Source organism: Phyllobates terribilis, unplaced genomic scaffold, assembly GCF_046119375.1.
Source record: "Phyllobates terribilis strain yellow unplaced genomic scaffold, ASM4611937v1 Scaffold_1__5_contigs__length_1240528914, whole genome shotgun sequence".
NCBI lineage: Eukaryota > Metazoa > Chordata > Amphibia > Anura > Dendrobatidae > Phyllobates > Phyllobates terribilis.
In genome coordinates, this window is record NW_027362761.1 from 350,381,213 (window position 1) to 350,397,392 (window position 16,180).

Consider the following 16,180-nt stretch of genomic DNA (forward strand, 5'->3'; position numbering starts at 1 on the left):
ATCCGTGTGGTGCGTTTTGTGGACCATGTATCCGCAAAAAAAAACGGACTTATCTCTGTGTGGAGCACACGGTCTGCAAAAACACACTGAGGTGTAGACAGTGTCGGAGATGCTGACTGTGAAAGAGCCCTAACAAGGGCCCCAGCTCTCCCCTGTACAGAAGCTGCTGGTACACACGACTATCCTAGACCTCACACGGGCTGCTCACTGAGGGCGGGGACTATACACAAGCCCGTCACGTGCACTTCTGATACCGGAACCTAAGCAAAGCTCTCTCTAGTTCCTGGAGTGCAGCAGTCACTAAGGACTGCTGACGTCACTTCCTCTTCCGGCTCCTGCTTGCCCATGTGTGTTCCATGCTCACAGTGATTCCGCCGTACTCCGGTTTGCTTGTGAGTGTGACTTTCCCTTCTATGTCCATGAGTGTCTGCGGCTGTGTGCGGCGCTTCTGTCCCAGCACTGGGGCGGACACTTGTAGTGAGAGGCGCCATGACCAGTCTGACTGCGTGGGTTCTCCCTCCCACTCAGTGTCTCCTATAGGTCACTGCCTATAGAAAATAACTGCTGCCATTGCAGATCGCACTTCTAGGTCTTGTTACTGGTGTTTTCTCCTCTGATCTATAAATGGTGGCTGCAATTAAGTAATGGGACAGTGGTGTGTGATACATCTACAAGTGGCGGAGATGCTGGATAAGGCTCCTTTCCAACAGTGTTATAGTCCATGTTCATTGGTCACGTCGGAGCTTACGTCTGAACCCCTCATCCCCGCAAAACGGGATTCGGATGTATGACTGTAACGGTGCTGACAGTCAACGTGCGTTCTGACGTGCATCATTTTAAGACATATACGCCTACTGGAGACAGACACCCAGCACTGCGTCCTGCTGCCCCCCTCCTGTAGGTGTATATGCCTGAAAATGATGCACGACAGAGATCATGTTGGTTCTGTCGGCACCATTACAGTCTATGCCCCTGTTGGTGCAAATGCCCGAATCCCATTTTGCAGGGGTGGTTTGGGCACAAGCCCCGATGGGACCAATGAACGCAGACAAAAACGCAATGTGAAAGCACCCTAAGACCCACAGCGGATTGGGAGTCTAATCATGTGAGTGAGATCTGAGCGAATGCTCAGAGGGATGATATCTGCAGTTTTGCAGCATATACCATCGTGGAGTGATATAGGGGATTTCTCTGAGGCCACTGAGGTATTTTCATATTACTTATGTGACTGTAGAATAATACTACATTTTCTGTGCAGCGACCATTGCTAGGACAATAACTGGTAGGCACAGCTTCCTAGGGCAAAGTATTTTTTTTTTAGCAAGTATGTTGATCCTGCACGTTTTTGTGACGTCTCTGTATCGACTGCTCCATAGAGCTGATTTGCTGGTAGCAGTATAACCACCATTATGTTCAGCTCTGCATTATTTTCCTTGATACCAGTATATGAAATGTTAATGTCATCTTGTGACCTATTACAGAAATAACAGCATGGGTAAACAGAAAAAGGGGCATAACTGGAAAGCGAGACAACAGGTGCAGTACACAGAGGACAAGTCTGAAGCCATACAAAATGTGCAGATTGAATTAGAAGGTGAGACATTATTCCCATGCTCCTAGATTGTACCAGTGGATAAGATAACTAGATTTATTTCTGGTAAAATAATACATTTCAGGAGCTGAGAAACTAAAAGGTGTGGATGAGAGCAACGCTCTAGTGTTACCATCCAAAAAACACAAGAAGAAACAGATTACTGCCACTGCTCCCACAAAAAAACCTCTAAGTCGAAAACAGAAGAAAGCGCTACAGAAGATCTTGGAACAAAAAGAAAAAAAGAGCCAGGTCAGTCTGTTTCAGTTGTTTGTCCACGTTGGGACAGAGTTACTGATCCTAATATCTTACCGTTAACTAAACATGGTTAGGGTTCAAGCAGATGTCTGTGGAATTCTGATCGAGCATGGACAGCAATGCACAGACTGTTTGTGGGTTTACTGTACTCCAACTTGAAATCCTCATGTATGTTTATGAGGCTGTCTAGCTCCGGTCGGGAGACCCATGGCCAGTCCATCATTGCAATGTGTGCTCAGATCAAGTTTCATGGCCATCTGCTCGAGCCCTTACAAAGAGGCAAATTTATATCAATGGCTCACACTGTATGATAAATTTGTCAAGCCTTTAGACACTTTTTTGTTTAATTTTACTCCTTTTATGAGTTCGCTTACTTTGTGCTAAAAATTTGGAACAATGTTTGCAGAAGGGGCGCACATTGTAGGGGTTGTCCAGTCTAAAATGAAAAGTCTGTGTGACTGCAGACTTATGAATCCCGCCAGTGCATGCGCTGTGAGGATCCGCTAGTTTCTGAGCCGGGAATGGCAGTTATGTATGCGATATGCATACTCCCGGGCAGAAGTCGTTTAGTGGGCGCGACCTCGCTTCCTATATACAAGTGTATGGAGCGAGGCTGTGCCCACTAGACGGCTTCTGCCTGAGAGTGTGCATTCTGCATACATCACTGCCATTCCCGGCTCAGAAACCGGCGGTTCCTCGCAGTGCGTTCCCCATTAAAAATTCAAGGCACTTACAATAGTTTTATGGTACAAATTTCTTCAGAATATTAGCAAATTGATTTGTAAATCTCCCCCGTGGTCTTACAGTATCGGATATTTCAGCTCCAGTGGCCAGCCCAATATTTACTGGGTGTATTCTAGAACAGAATCGCAGGTATATTCTAAATGATGTAGATAAACCTCAGCAGAACATATTTGAGCCCATATTGCTTACTGTCTGCAGTGAGGCACAATTCAGGCTTAGTTTTGTAGTAAAGAAAAGCAATAAATGATTTGTTTTCCTTCTGGCAGAGATCGGACATCCTCAGTAAGCTGAGTGAGGTGCAGGCCTCTGAGAAAGAACTGAGTCTGTTGTATACAACCTCCAAGTTGGGCACCGGGGATCGACTTTACAGTACTAAACGGTAAGATTTTCCAAAGGAGCCCAATGCAGTATATACTTACTTTTCTGCTAATTTTTTTTGTTTACTTACTGGGCAAACCATCAATAGACTTTTGTAGTATAAGAATAAATTGGCATGAATTTTAGGATGTATTCAAGCAAGTGACATTTTGCGAGCAAGAGGGGGGGGGTTCCCACATTTTTGTTGTATCCACAGGCTATGTGCTTAGCTGCTGATTTATAGTATGGCTGATAATTCATCTTTGCTAACATTCACATTTACACCACTTTTCTTCTACAGAACATATGAGGATGTCAATAGGCCAGCGTTGGGATGTATAAGTAGCATCAGCGGAGCAAACAAGAAGCGTAGACTAAAAGCTTTAGCAGAAGAAGATGACCAGGCAGACAAGATCATGTCTTCTGACAGCTCTAGTGAGGAAGAAGAGAGTGATGCTCCAGAGATGGAAGACAAGATAGTGGAGAGCGTCAGCTCTTTTGTGAAACCTATAGATGCAGATTTCTCACAGAGTGTGCCAGCAGTATCTAAGCCAGCACATACTGAGAAGCTATCTATAGACAAACCTGCTCCTCCACCCTCGCAGCCAGCAATCTTCATTCCTGTGGACCGGTCTCCTGAAATTCAGGTAAATATTTTAACTCACGTAGGCAAAGTTTAGACTGCTGTTTGTCAGTCTGTGCTTTTCTCTTGTGCTCAGCAGACAGCACATTGATTCAGTGATAACTGGTATTCTTGTGCACTCCAGCAATTTTTTTTTCCCCACACATGTAAAAAAAAAAAAAAAAAAAAAAAAAAAAAAAAAAATTGTACCATGCACCAGACTTGTCTGGTGCATGTGATAAGTCATCTCCTGGCTAAATAGATGAACACACAGAGCTGCACATGAAGCCAGGCACACGTTTGCAGATATGTCTGGCCCATTTTTTCATGTGGTCACTTGAACCTGGTCTAATACTGCTAGTAGGTTACGAAATAAACATAGTAGGGATACAGTGGGTATGGAAAGTATTTAGACCCCTTTAAATTTTTCACTTTTTGTTTCCTTGTAGCCATTTGGTAAATTCTAAAAAGTTCATTTTTTTTCTCATTAAAGTACACTCTGCACCCCATCTTGACGGAAAAACCCCCCAGAAATGTAGGAATTTTTGCAAATTTATTAAAAACGAAAAACTGAAATATCGCTTTGTCATAAGTATTCAGACCCTTTGCTCAGTATTGAGTAGAAGCCCCCTTTTGAGCTAGTACAGCCATGAGTCTTCTTGGGAATGATGCAACAAGCTTTTCACACCTGGATTTGGGGAACCTCTGCCATTCTTCCTTGCAGATCCTCTCCAGTTCCGTCAGGTTGGATGGTGAACGTTGGTGGACAGCCATTTTCAGATCTCTCCAGAGATGATCAATTGGGGTTAAGTCAGGGCTCTGGCTGGGCCAGTCAAGAATGGTCACAGAGTTGTTCTGAAGCCACTCCTTTGTTATTTTAGCTGTGTGGTTAGGGTCATTCTCTTGCTGGAAGGTGAACCTTCGGTCAAGTCTGAGGTCCAGAGCACTCTGGAAGAGGTTTTCATCCAGGATCTCTCTGTACTTTGCCGCATTCATGTTTCCTTCAATTGCAACCAGTTGTCCTGTCCCTGCAGCTGAAAAACACCCCCATAGCATGATGCTGCCACCACCATGTTTCACTATTGGGATTGTATTGGACAGGTGATGAGCAGTGCCTGGTTTTTGCCACACATACCGCTTAGAATTATCACCAAAAAGTTCTGTCTTCGTCTCATTAGACCAAAGAATCTTATTTCTCATAGTCTGGGAGTCCTTCATGTGTTTTTGAGCAAACTCTATGCAGGCTTTCATATGTCTTGCACTGAGGAGAGGCTGCCATCAGGCCACTCTGCCATAAAGGCCCGACTGGTGGAGGGCTGCAGTGATGGGAGAAAGTTCCACAAAGTCAACTATCTCCCTACTGCATCTCTGGAGCTCAGCCACAGTGATCTTGGGGTTCTTCTTTACCTCTCTCACCAAGGCTCTTCTCCCACGATTGCTCAGTTTGGCTGGACAGCCAGGTCTAGGAAGACTTCTGGTGGTCCCAGTCTTCTTCCATTTAAGGATTATGGAGGCCACTGTGCTCTTAGGAACCTTGAGTAATGCAGAAATTCTTTTGTAACCTTGGCCAGATCTGTGCCTTGCCACAATTCTGTCTCTGAGGTCCTTAGGCAGTTCCTTTTGAGCTCATGATTCTCATTTGGTCTGACATGCACTGTGAGCTGTGAGGTCTTATATAGACAGGTGTGTGCCTTTCCACATCAAGTCCTATCAGTTTAATTAAACACAGCTGGACTCCAATGAAGGAGTAGAACCATCTCAAGGAGGATCACAAGGAAATGGACAGCATATGACTTAAATATGAGTGTCTGAGCAAACGGTCCGAATACTTATGACCATGTGATATTTCAGTTTTTCTTTTTTAATTTGCAAAAATTTCTACATTTCTGTTTTTTTTTTTCAGTCAAGATGGGGTGCAGAGTGTACATTAATGAGAAAAAAAATAATGAACTTTTTAGAATTTACCAAATAGCTGCAATGAAACCAAGAGTGAAAAAATTTAAAGGGGTCTGAATACTTTCCGAACCCACTGTAGATAGCCAAAAGGACTGCTATACCTAAAATGGATTATACTAAGTGACTACTGAGTCAGAAGGACATATATAACAATGGCAGAATCAATACTGTTGTCACTTTGACATGTGTTGTTGTACAGTGTGAATAGCAGATGGCATGTAACATAATGAAAGCTAACATTTACTGTATTGTCTAGGAGGCTAGGTTAAATCTCCCAATCCTGGCTGAAGAACAGGTCATTATGGAAGCCATTAAAGAAAACCATGTTGTTGTTTTATGTGGTGAGACTGGCAGTGGGAAAACCACTCAGGTGCCACAGTTTCTCTATGAAGCCGGCTATGGAAGGTAAGTCCTTATTGTTCCATATGTGACCTCATATAAACGATAAAAGGGGTGAAAATAAAAATGCATGCAGTATGAAACTTAATATAGTAAGATACCAGTATTCAGCTCAAGATCCTTTCTTTTATGCTCTAGTATTCCTGAGAACACAAAAAGCACTGAGATATATTTACAAGTATTTAAGTTAGGACCCTTAACCCTTTAACAACATCCACTGTACATGTACAGTGCAAGTCGGTAGCGGGTGGATGGAGTGGAATCACAGGCTGAGCTTGCCACATACCCAGCAGCTAATGGCTGTGTTTTACAGCCAGAACCTTCCTCTATGGCCTCACTCACACATCAGTATTTGTATGCCAAAGCACAGAACAGATGTCAATCGTTCAGTTGTAGTTTTTCTCTGCACATTCCACTCCTCGCTTTGGCATACTAACACTGATGCAAAATACTGACCAAATCCTGATTTGTGAATGAGACCTCTCAGCTGTTTGTGGAGCAGAACTCCGTCCACGACGGTTAGCTTGTTAAATGCTGCAGTCAAACTCTGGCAGCTGCAGTAATAGCGCACTGACATGGGGCGCAGGATTCTATGTGCCCATTGGCACTCCTGTGACTCGATCACATAGCTTTGATGGGTTGCTATAAAGGCTGGGGGTCTGTTGAAGACCTATGCTTGTCATTATGGAGCTCCCTTGAAATCCTGACTGTGGCCGGGCTTCAAAGGCGATGGTGATTTTTACTATATGCAGCAATACTGTGATATTGCTGTAAGTAGTACAACGATCAGACGTTCGCAGGTTCATGTTCCTGATTGGGATTAATAAATACAGTTGAAAAACAAAAAGTTTTAAAAAAATGTGAAAACCCCCCACAAGTTCAAATAACCGCCTTTTACCCCCATTAAATAGAGATAAAATACACTTTTGTGGTATCAACGCGTCCCAAAAAGTCTGATCTATAAAAATTATCCCGATGGGATCAATAAAAACATTCTTACCCTGCATAAATTAAGCCCTCTCACATCGTCCAAAGAGTGAAAGTGTTACAAGTCTTGGAAAATGGCGACACAATAAAAAAATATATATATTTTTCAAATTTCTAGGTTTTGTTTTTTCACCAATAAAATAATAAACTGGACAACTTTATCTCTGTAATCGCACTGATGAGGAGAGTCATACTGCCAGGTTATTTTAGCACACACACAAGCTGCAAAAACAATGCCCCAAAAAACAATGTCAGAATTGCGAGTTTTTTCACATTTTCACTGCAATTGGAATTTTTTCCCCATTTTCCAGAACTCTGGTGAAATGCATGGTGTCATTACAAAATACTTTGTATGTCTATGTGTATAAAAAAAATAAAGTTATGGCTCTTGAAAGAAGGGAGGAAAAAACGGAAATGGGCCATGTCGGGAAACAGTTAAACTTAAAGAGTTTGTCCACTACTATAGCGCATGCCCCCCATTGATGTAAACGGTGGAAATAAGACTTTTAGAAAATACCTTGCACTGTCATTATTGCCTATGAGTGGCGCGATCACTGACCGCTCACAGGCATCACGTGACCCTCAGCTGCAGCCTCCTGGCATCCGCAGATGTCGGGTCAAGTCAGGCGTGACCCAGTGACGCGCTCCCTGCTGATTGATGGGCTGTGAGCGGGGTTTCCCCGTGCGTCACAGCTGTTGGAAATGAATGCAGGAGAGGTAAAGCACCTGGTGGATGCTGGGCTGTGACTCGTGGGGAAACCCCGCCCACAGCCCATCACTGGGTTATCCCCGACTTGACGCAACATCAGCGGATGCCAGAGGAGGCTGCCGCCAGGGGTCACGTGATGCCTGTGAGTGGTCAGCGATAGCGCCACTCACAGGCAATATTGACAGTGCAAGGTATTTGCTAAACATGTTATTTCCACTGTTTATATCGATGGGGGGCATGTTCTATAGTTGTGGACAACTTCTTTAACAAACTAATAACCAGGGAATCTTTTGTTTTAGCACTTTAGTTTTTTTTTCTTCGAAGAGCCATCTTTTTTTTTTTTTTTTTTTCTGTTGATATAGCAGAATGATGGCTTATTTTTTGCAGGATGAGTTGTAATTTTGAATGGCACCATTAATTTTGCCATATAATGTACTGAAAAATGTGGGGAAAAACTCCAAATAGGATGGAATGGTGAAAAAAATTGTTTTTGGGTTTTGTTTTCATTGTGTAGTAAAAATTACTTGGAGACACCATTGTTCAGGTCCGTGTGATTATGGCAATACCAGATTTTCACATGTGTATATCTTTTATTCTATACCATAGCTGTAGGAAAAGACATGGACCAGATATCCTAAAATCATACGTTGATCTAATGCTGCTAGGAAAAAGTTTCTGAAAATTGAACATGAGGTTGTTGGTTTAACATCCTGATCAGATTATGAAGCCCACTGCAACCTCTCAGCGGGTCGCTAACTTACTATAGCCTTAAAGGTGCGGCACTATGCGCCAAACACTGCCGTGTCGGCAGTACACTGGCTGGGCAGGCAACCTGATGTCTCACAGCACCAATGCTGGAAGGCTGAGTCCCCATGACTCCAGGCCCCACCGGCACAAAACCACAGCAACACCACCGAATGAAAGGAGCAAAAACTCACCTTCCACATGTTCTCAGTCTGTGAACCGAGAGCAAAAGTAGGTGGAATCCCTATTTCAGTTCTAGCTAATTGAAAATGCCTGTTCCAAGTGGGAGGAGTGCTGGTCAAAGTAAAACAGGTTGCCCTCCCCCACTGCTGGCACACTGCTGTAGTGGAGGTGGTTGGCTTACAGCACCGCTCCTTTAAGGCTATAATAAGTTAGGGATCCACTGAGAGGTTCGCCGTGACGTGGCAGTGGGCTTCATCCAGTCTGATCCGAATGTTCAGTTTTGCCTAGCGGCATTAGATCAATGTATAATTTTTGGATAAGCAGTCCATGTTTTTTTCTACAGCTATGGTATCTTTTGTTCTATGTAAGTGATGGGAAAAAAAATTGTAAGTAAATTAATGGTCTCATATGAACCTTAGCTTGTGGCTGATCTTCACTGGAGGACCAAGATGGCAGCCATAGTTGTGTTCAGCAGGTTAACAGCTGGAGCTGAGCCCTAGCCGCTTCTGTTGGTCACAGTTGCCAGCTATGCAACAGACCATTTCTACCGTGTGTGAACGGAGCTCAGCTCCTAAGTTCCCTTCACACTTACCTAGGATGTTTAATCACATCCCAATGCGGGAAGGTGTTGATATGCGCCATATAGTGTAATGTATAATGCTCATTGTCTTGTCTTCTCTATTTCCTATGTAGAAATCACATGGCCGTAGTCTCTTAGGTTAGTTGAACGGCTTAGTCAGTCAGCATGTTGGTCTTTTACAAGACAAAGCTTAGATTGTTTCTGCGCAGAAATCCTTGTAAGAATTTCAGTAAGGTTAATAAAGGAAATGTTTTCACCGGTCGCATATCTAGGCTAAATAGTTGATATGGTTACATTTTCACTACTTAGAAATATTTCTTCATGTTTCCTTGGCCGTACTTTATACTTACACAAGACTATGAAGCAAGGTAGATGTTAGACTTTTGTAATTTCCTTTCTTTTTGTTCCTTAGTAATAATGACATAATCGGCATCACAGAGCCTCGCCGTGTAGCAGCAGTGACCATGTCGCAAAGAGTGGCTCATGAAATGAACTTCCCTCAGAAGTAAGTTGTAGCTGCCGAGCTGTAATCTGCTTCACCCATAAGTAAATAAGTACTTTATATCCCTTCATGTACGTAGATATACATATTTCTATTATGTTATAATATTTATTGAAAACAAGGTTAATTTGGGACTATCAGATCGTCTGTATAGTTACACAAGGCAAATTTTAGATGCTGGGCTAATTCCCTGCTGTGACCACGGTGTAAGGGTGAAGTGTGGGCTGTTCTGTCACTGTCTTAGGCCTATACACTGTATACTAGGAGAGGGAGATGCCCTGCTTTGATGGAAAATTAGGAAATATCACATTTACTTAACAGTTTTTGCACTACTTCACTGAAGATTCTTTGGTGGTCCATCTTCAGTCTGTTACATTCAAGAATGATGACATGCTTTATTACCTTGTGCCCACTGCAGCCAGTTGCTGGCCATAAAGGTGCAGTCAGACTGCTGTATTACTTCCACATCACATCACAATACTCGGACTGGCCGGTGGCTCTCCTGACCTGAGCGTGACAGCTGCATAGAAATACATGCTATCATGCTTGGGTCAGGAGAGACGATGGCTAGTCTGAGGATTGTGATGCGATGTTCGAGTAATACGGCCGTCTGACTGTTCCTTTAAAGGTGTTGCTTGTAAACATGAAACGTGACCACTGAGGCCAATGATTGCCTGCAATTTCGACCTGCAGAACTGACATTATGATTGGCAAGAACATTGGGTACATGGGTCTGGTGGGGATTTTTGTTTCCTTTTTTTTTTCTTTTTCTTTTTTCAGTAAACCTTCTTGTTTTTCTTGTCTTTCTTGTCTTTTTAAAGTGTTGTTTCTTATCAAATCCGATATGAAGGAAATGTTTCACCCGAAACAAAAATGAAGTTTATGACAGATGGTGTCCTGCTAAAAGAAATTCAGAAGGTGAGTATGTTCCTTATCTGTGACTGAATGTAAAATAAGGTCCAATAATATTTCTTAACCACTTCATGACTGGATGATCACTCCCGCTCTCTCTCCCTCCTGGGAATGTACATGTTCACTTACCCTGTTCCTGTGATCAGCGGTGGTGTCATCCATCGGACCCCCAGAGATCATACACGTACCACTTATCCTGTGGCTAGGTGATATATGTGGATTATGAGACACCGATTTAACTATATAGGAAGATTGATTTAGTCCGGAAGGTAAGTGGAGTATATTATAAAGCAACCAATTAGTTTCCAGCTCTCCTTTTTTTTTTCTCAGAGGATCTTGGAAAATGTAAGTTCTATCCTAATTGTAAATTCTACTTTTCATCTGTTCTCCCTAAGTAAATTCTGACAAATATCCATAAGGTCTGGTGCCACACCTATCAGACATTTATAGCGTATCCTATGCGTATGCCAGGACAGCCTGTGATGGGAAGGCCCCATTAACTTTATTCTCAAATCTTTATTTTTGTCTTTCTTTTATTTGTAGGATTTCTTGCTTCAGAGGTATCGAGTAATAATTATAGATGAAGCTCATGAGAGGAGTGTCTACACTGACATTTTAATTGGACTCCTATCGCGCATTGTCCCTCTTCGAAAAAAGGTCTGTTTTATTATATCTTACTTGACGTTATAACTTCTTTGTACCATAGATTTATATGTTCCTGTATATATGACTATATAATCGGTAAGAACATCAATATGTGCATTTCTTTTACAGAAAGGACTCCCATTAAAGTTGATTATCATGTCGGCTACTCTGCGTATTGAGGACTTCACTGAAAACAAACGACTGTTCCCTATTGCTCCTCCAGTGATTAAGGTGAAGGACTTAGGAACTGAGCATAAACTATATTGTTATGGTCAAAGACTATGGCTGATATATCCCTATGAAGATTGTATATCTACATAGCAAATTGACTTAAAGGGCTCCTGATTATTTTATTTTTTTTTTATTGAATTGATACACATGTCTTACCTTAATTGGTTACCAACCAAACTTTTACTTTTACACATGCAGCAATGATAAAAAAAAAAAAAAAGGTTTCGTATGAGGCTTATAGCTATCTGGTTACAGTTAATTTATGGTAACACTTTAATGTTCCACACGATCAGAATATTTTGCAGATCATACTTTTTAGTAGACAAAATGTAACTACTTTCCTAATTTTGATATTTCTTTGGTTCTGATCTCAGTTGTATATGAATGTGTTGCTCACTGTCCTATATATTTGTAGGTGGATTCCAGGCAGTTTCCGGTCACAGTCCACTTTAATAAACGTACTCCACTAGATGACTATGCAGGGGAATGTTTCAGAAAGGTCTGCAAGATTCACAGAATGCTCCCATCAGGTAATAATGAAGCTTATTTATTAAACACTTGTATTATGGATGATTTCTTGCAAGGTGCTATAGATATTCAAAAGACATACAACTATATAGTTTTTATGTGCTGATTACTTTTTTATCTGGCAGTAGTAAACTGTAACCCTATGATTAAAAGAAAAGGTTTATTACATGTAAAATCTTTTTTATCATTAGGGGGCATCTTGGTGTTCCTCACAGGTCAAGCAGAAGTACATTCCCTTTGTAGGAGGTTGAGAAAAATGTTCCCTTGCCGAGGAAAGCAAGGATCTAAAGGTGAGTGTGCTTGTCTATGGTTGGCCTATCTTGAATGAGGAGTGGACATGCATGCTTGACTTCCTCTGCATTCATTGTCAGTGGGACTGCCTTAACCCCCTTAATGACGTGGGGCGTATTATTATGCCCCACGTCATCACCCCTTGTTTAGCGTGGGCTCAGGCACTGAGCCCACACTAAACCGGGCACATGTCAGCTGATTTATATAGCGGACATGTGCCCGCAACAGCCGCGGGTGGAATCGCGATCCACCCGAGGCTGTTAACCAGTTAAAAGCTGCTGTCAATCTCTGACAGCGGCATTTAACATTGCCATGCCGGAAGCGCGTCATTGGCCCCACCCATCACATGATCGCGGGTCACCGATTGGTTGGCATGACAACCCGGAGTCTGCAGCACACCCCTGTGGTTGTCATATCCAGATTGCTATGAGCGCCGCCCAGTGGTCGGTGCTTATAGCAAGTGAGTACATCTGCATACAGGCGATCTGCTCATCGCCTGTATGTAGCAGAGCCGATCAGGCAAGTACTGCTTCTAGTCTCCCATGGAGATTATAGAAGCAAGCAAAAAGTAAAAAAAAAAATAAATAATAAAAAAAAAAAGTCTAAATCATCCCCCCTTTCGCCCCATTCAAAATAAAACAATAAAAAAAAAACCCACATACACATATTTGGTATCGCCGCGTTCAGAATCGCCCGATCTATCAATATAAAAAATGAATTAGTCCGATCGGTAAACGGCGTAACGAGAAAAAAATTCTAAACTCCAGAATTACGTTTTTTTTGGTCGCCGCAATATTGCAATAAAATGCAATAACGGGCGATCAAAACATTGTATCTACCCCAAAATCGTATCAATAAAAACGTCCGCTTGTCACACAAAAAATAAGCCATCACTCCTCCCCAGATCACGAAAAATGAAGACGCTACGGGTCTCGGAAAATATCGCCACTTTTTTATTTTTACTTTTTTTTTTTTTAGCAGACTTTGGATTTTTTTTTCGCCACTTAAATAAAAAAGAACCTATACGTCATGTTTGGTGTCTACAAACTCGTAATGATCTGGAGAATAATAAGGGCAGGTCAGTTTTAGCATTCAGTGAACGAGGTAAAAAGCAAAAAAAAAAAAAAAAACTGCGGAATTGCATTTTTTTTGCAATTTCACCGCACTTGGAATTTTTTTTCCCTTTTTCTAGTACACGATATGTTAAAACCAGTGATATCGTTCAAAAGTACAACTTCTCCTGCAAGAAATAAGCCCTCACATGGCCATATTGACCAAAAAATAAAAGTTATGGCTCTGGGAACAAGCGGAGCAAAAACGGAAAATGCTCTGGTCATTAAGGGGTTAAAGGGAATCTGTCAGTAGGTTTTGCTATGTAATCTGAGAGCAGCATGGTGTAGGGGCAGGGAGCCTGATTCCAGTGATGTCACTTAATCGGCTGCTTGTTATCATTTTGATAAAAATTACGGTATTATCTACTGCAGGTCTACCAGTTTTGAATATTGAACCCTGCCTACCTCACTAATTGGCAGATTTTTGTGTACACTGTACATTGGCAGAAAGCTGCCAATCAGAGGTAGAAAAACCACTTGGTACAGGACAACTAGTCCAGTAGTGATAATCTCCTGGTGATAAAACACTGATTTTATTGAAACAATAACAAATAGACTAAGTGACACATCACTGGAATCAGGCTCTTAGTCCCTACATCACGCTGCTCTAAGATTTCATTGCTTGGCTTTCTTCGACAGACCCACTGACAATGTATGGAGTGAAAGTTGAGGATGCGCATCCTTGCCACCATTCAAGACAGTACTTGCAGCCCCACTCTGGTGCTAGCATTTTACGAATTTCAGGATTGTTAGAGGAGTCCCAGTGCTCAGACCCCCAGAGTTCAGAAAATAACTAGTTTTCTTGGGAATAACCTTTTAAGACATTCATGTTTACAGAAGCTGAAAAACAGCTCTTCTCTATCATTGCTCACACATCCGACAGTTTGTTAGACTGCAGGAGCGTAAATAAGAGCCTGGGCAGAGACCTGTTCTGCCGCTTTGTTTGGCTTATACATTGAAGCAAAACTGAGCTGTGATCATGTGTTGTCTGTAATGTTCTTTTATAGTTCTTAAGGTTGAAGGTAGACATAAGTCCGTTGAGTTCAACCTATAGCCTAACATGTTGATCCAGAGGAAGGCAAAAACCCCATGAGGCAGATGCTAATCTCCCCATATTTGATTCAGGAAAATATATTTTTGTACCATGTTAGCCAAATGATAGAAAAATATAAAAATTTAAGAATCCTCAGTCGTTGATACTTTTTATTGGCTAACTGAAAAGATAACAAAGAGCAAGCTTTTGAGACAACTCAGGTCTCCATAGTACAGGGTGATTCACTCACTACTTTACCCTCAAAAATTGATGTAACTTCTAAAAGAAACAACCTTTTGTACTGAAATTTGGACTGTACGTGCCTTTGTTCATGAAACTGAGGTTTTAAAGCAGGTGCTGAAATTGTCCACTGTTCTCATCCGAGCACGCCTGCACACTCCGTTCCATATTGTTGAATATATTCCGCAGGAAGTCTGGGGTCATAGCCTGAGTTTCTCGCTGTATGATCTCTCGGTGTGCCTGTAATGTTCATGATTCGTTACTGTACACCTGACCTTTCAAATGGCCCCAAATGAAAAAATCCGGTGGTGTTAAATCAGGCAATCTTGGTTGCCACAGTCCCTTGGGGCTTACTCTGTAATTTTTCTGGATGCAGCAACGTCTTGTGAAGCGCGTGTGGGTTGTCAGCTGCCCAAATACGGATGTTTTGTGAATTGACGTAGCCACATAGGTGAAACCAGGCTTCGTCAGTGTTCCACGTATAGTCCAATATGTTTTTTTCTTCAGCAATGAAGGTCTGGAACCACTGACAAGAAATAATTCTTTTCACTTGATTGGGCCCTTTCAATTCCTTAATGACAGTGTCACTGTACGGGTGAACACGACCTTTCTTAGCCGCTTGTTGAAATGTGTTATACGATATGCGTGTCTCACAATGAAGATACGCTCCTCCAAACTGTAGCTATACATTGTTAACAAATGAAGGAGGCACTTTGCAGGAGTGTAATGCAAGCACCACACAAAGCCGTGCGACAAGTCGACGAGACTACTCTGCATGAGAATGTTTCTCGTTGTTGAGTTTCATTGCACTCTCAGTTCTCATGAACCAAAGTATGAACAATCCAAATTTCAGTTCTGTCGATCATCTCTTTTAGAAGTAACAGCATTTTTTGGGGGTTAAGTAGTGAATGTGTTATACAGTGTGATTCAATCTGAAGAGCCCCATATTTATACACAACAGGAAACAGAATAGTGCAGTAAATAAGACAAGTGGTGTGAAGCCAAATGATCAATGTGGGAAGGGGAGAAACAGTTATGGCAGTAAATATTGGAGCAGTTCATAGATAAGGAGTGTGAACGTTTTATTGTCCTGTGATTGAGGTCTGGTTCATGATTGTGATGCCCCCCAAATGGTCTGAGGAGCCCATTCCTTAATTGATGTAGAAAGATATAAATCCATGTGACACATTGATTCCTGCTCTGAGTGGGTCAAAGGTTGTCATAAATTCATACTTCCAGACTCTTCTGTCTCTCTGAGATTTGTAGTTGCCTTTCAATACTAGGAATTTCATGTCAATGATGATGTGTTCGGGGTTAAAAACATAAGATAAACTTTATAATCTTTTTTTTTTTAATATATAGTGCTAACCTATTCCGCAGCGCTTTACATACATTATCATATGAGGCATAACAACCCTGGACTAGACCTCAGAGGACAATAAAACCTTCACATTCCTTGTCTATGAACTTTTTAATATTTATGGCCACAACTGTTTCTCCCTTTCCCACATTGATAATTCTGCTTAGCATCATTTGTCTTATTACTGCTCTATTCT

At 41.8% G+C, this 16,180-nt stretch overlaps 1 protein-coding gene across 2 annotated transcripts in view; it reads left to right on the forward strand.

The window, feature by feature from the left end:
- Positions 1–243: 243 nt before the first annotated feature.
- The window catches only part of DHX37 (DEAH-box helicase 37), a 52,103-nt gene continuing 36,166 nt past the window's right edge, over positions 244–16,180 (forward strand). Inside the window, exons 1-12 of one of the 2 annotated variants that reach the window (XM_073676147.1) lie at positions 244–392; positions 1,482–1,594; positions 1,677–1,843; positions 2,860–2,972; positions 3,252–3,597; positions 5,785–5,933; positions 9,543–9,635; positions 10,454–10,550; positions 11,088–11,201; positions 11,319–11,420; positions 11,836–11,950; positions 12,140–12,238. In XM_073676147.1, coding sequence (XP_073532248.1) covers positions 1,492–1,594; positions 1,677–1,843; positions 2,860–2,972; positions 3,252–3,597; positions 5,785–5,933; positions 9,543–9,635; positions 10,454–10,550; positions 11,088–11,201; positions 11,319–11,420; positions 11,836–11,950; positions 12,140–12,238 — 1,498 coding nt within the window. In that variant the 5' untranslated portion in view covers positions 244–392; positions 1,482–1,491. The remainder of the gene's footprint in view (positions 393–1,481; positions 1,595–1,676; positions 1,844–2,859; positions 2,973–3,251; positions 3,598–5,784; positions 5,934–9,542; positions 9,636–10,453; positions 10,551–11,087; positions 11,202–11,318; positions 11,421–11,835; positions 11,951–12,139; positions 12,239–16,180) is intronic. The other variant, XM_073676148.1, reaches the window with a different exon arrangement.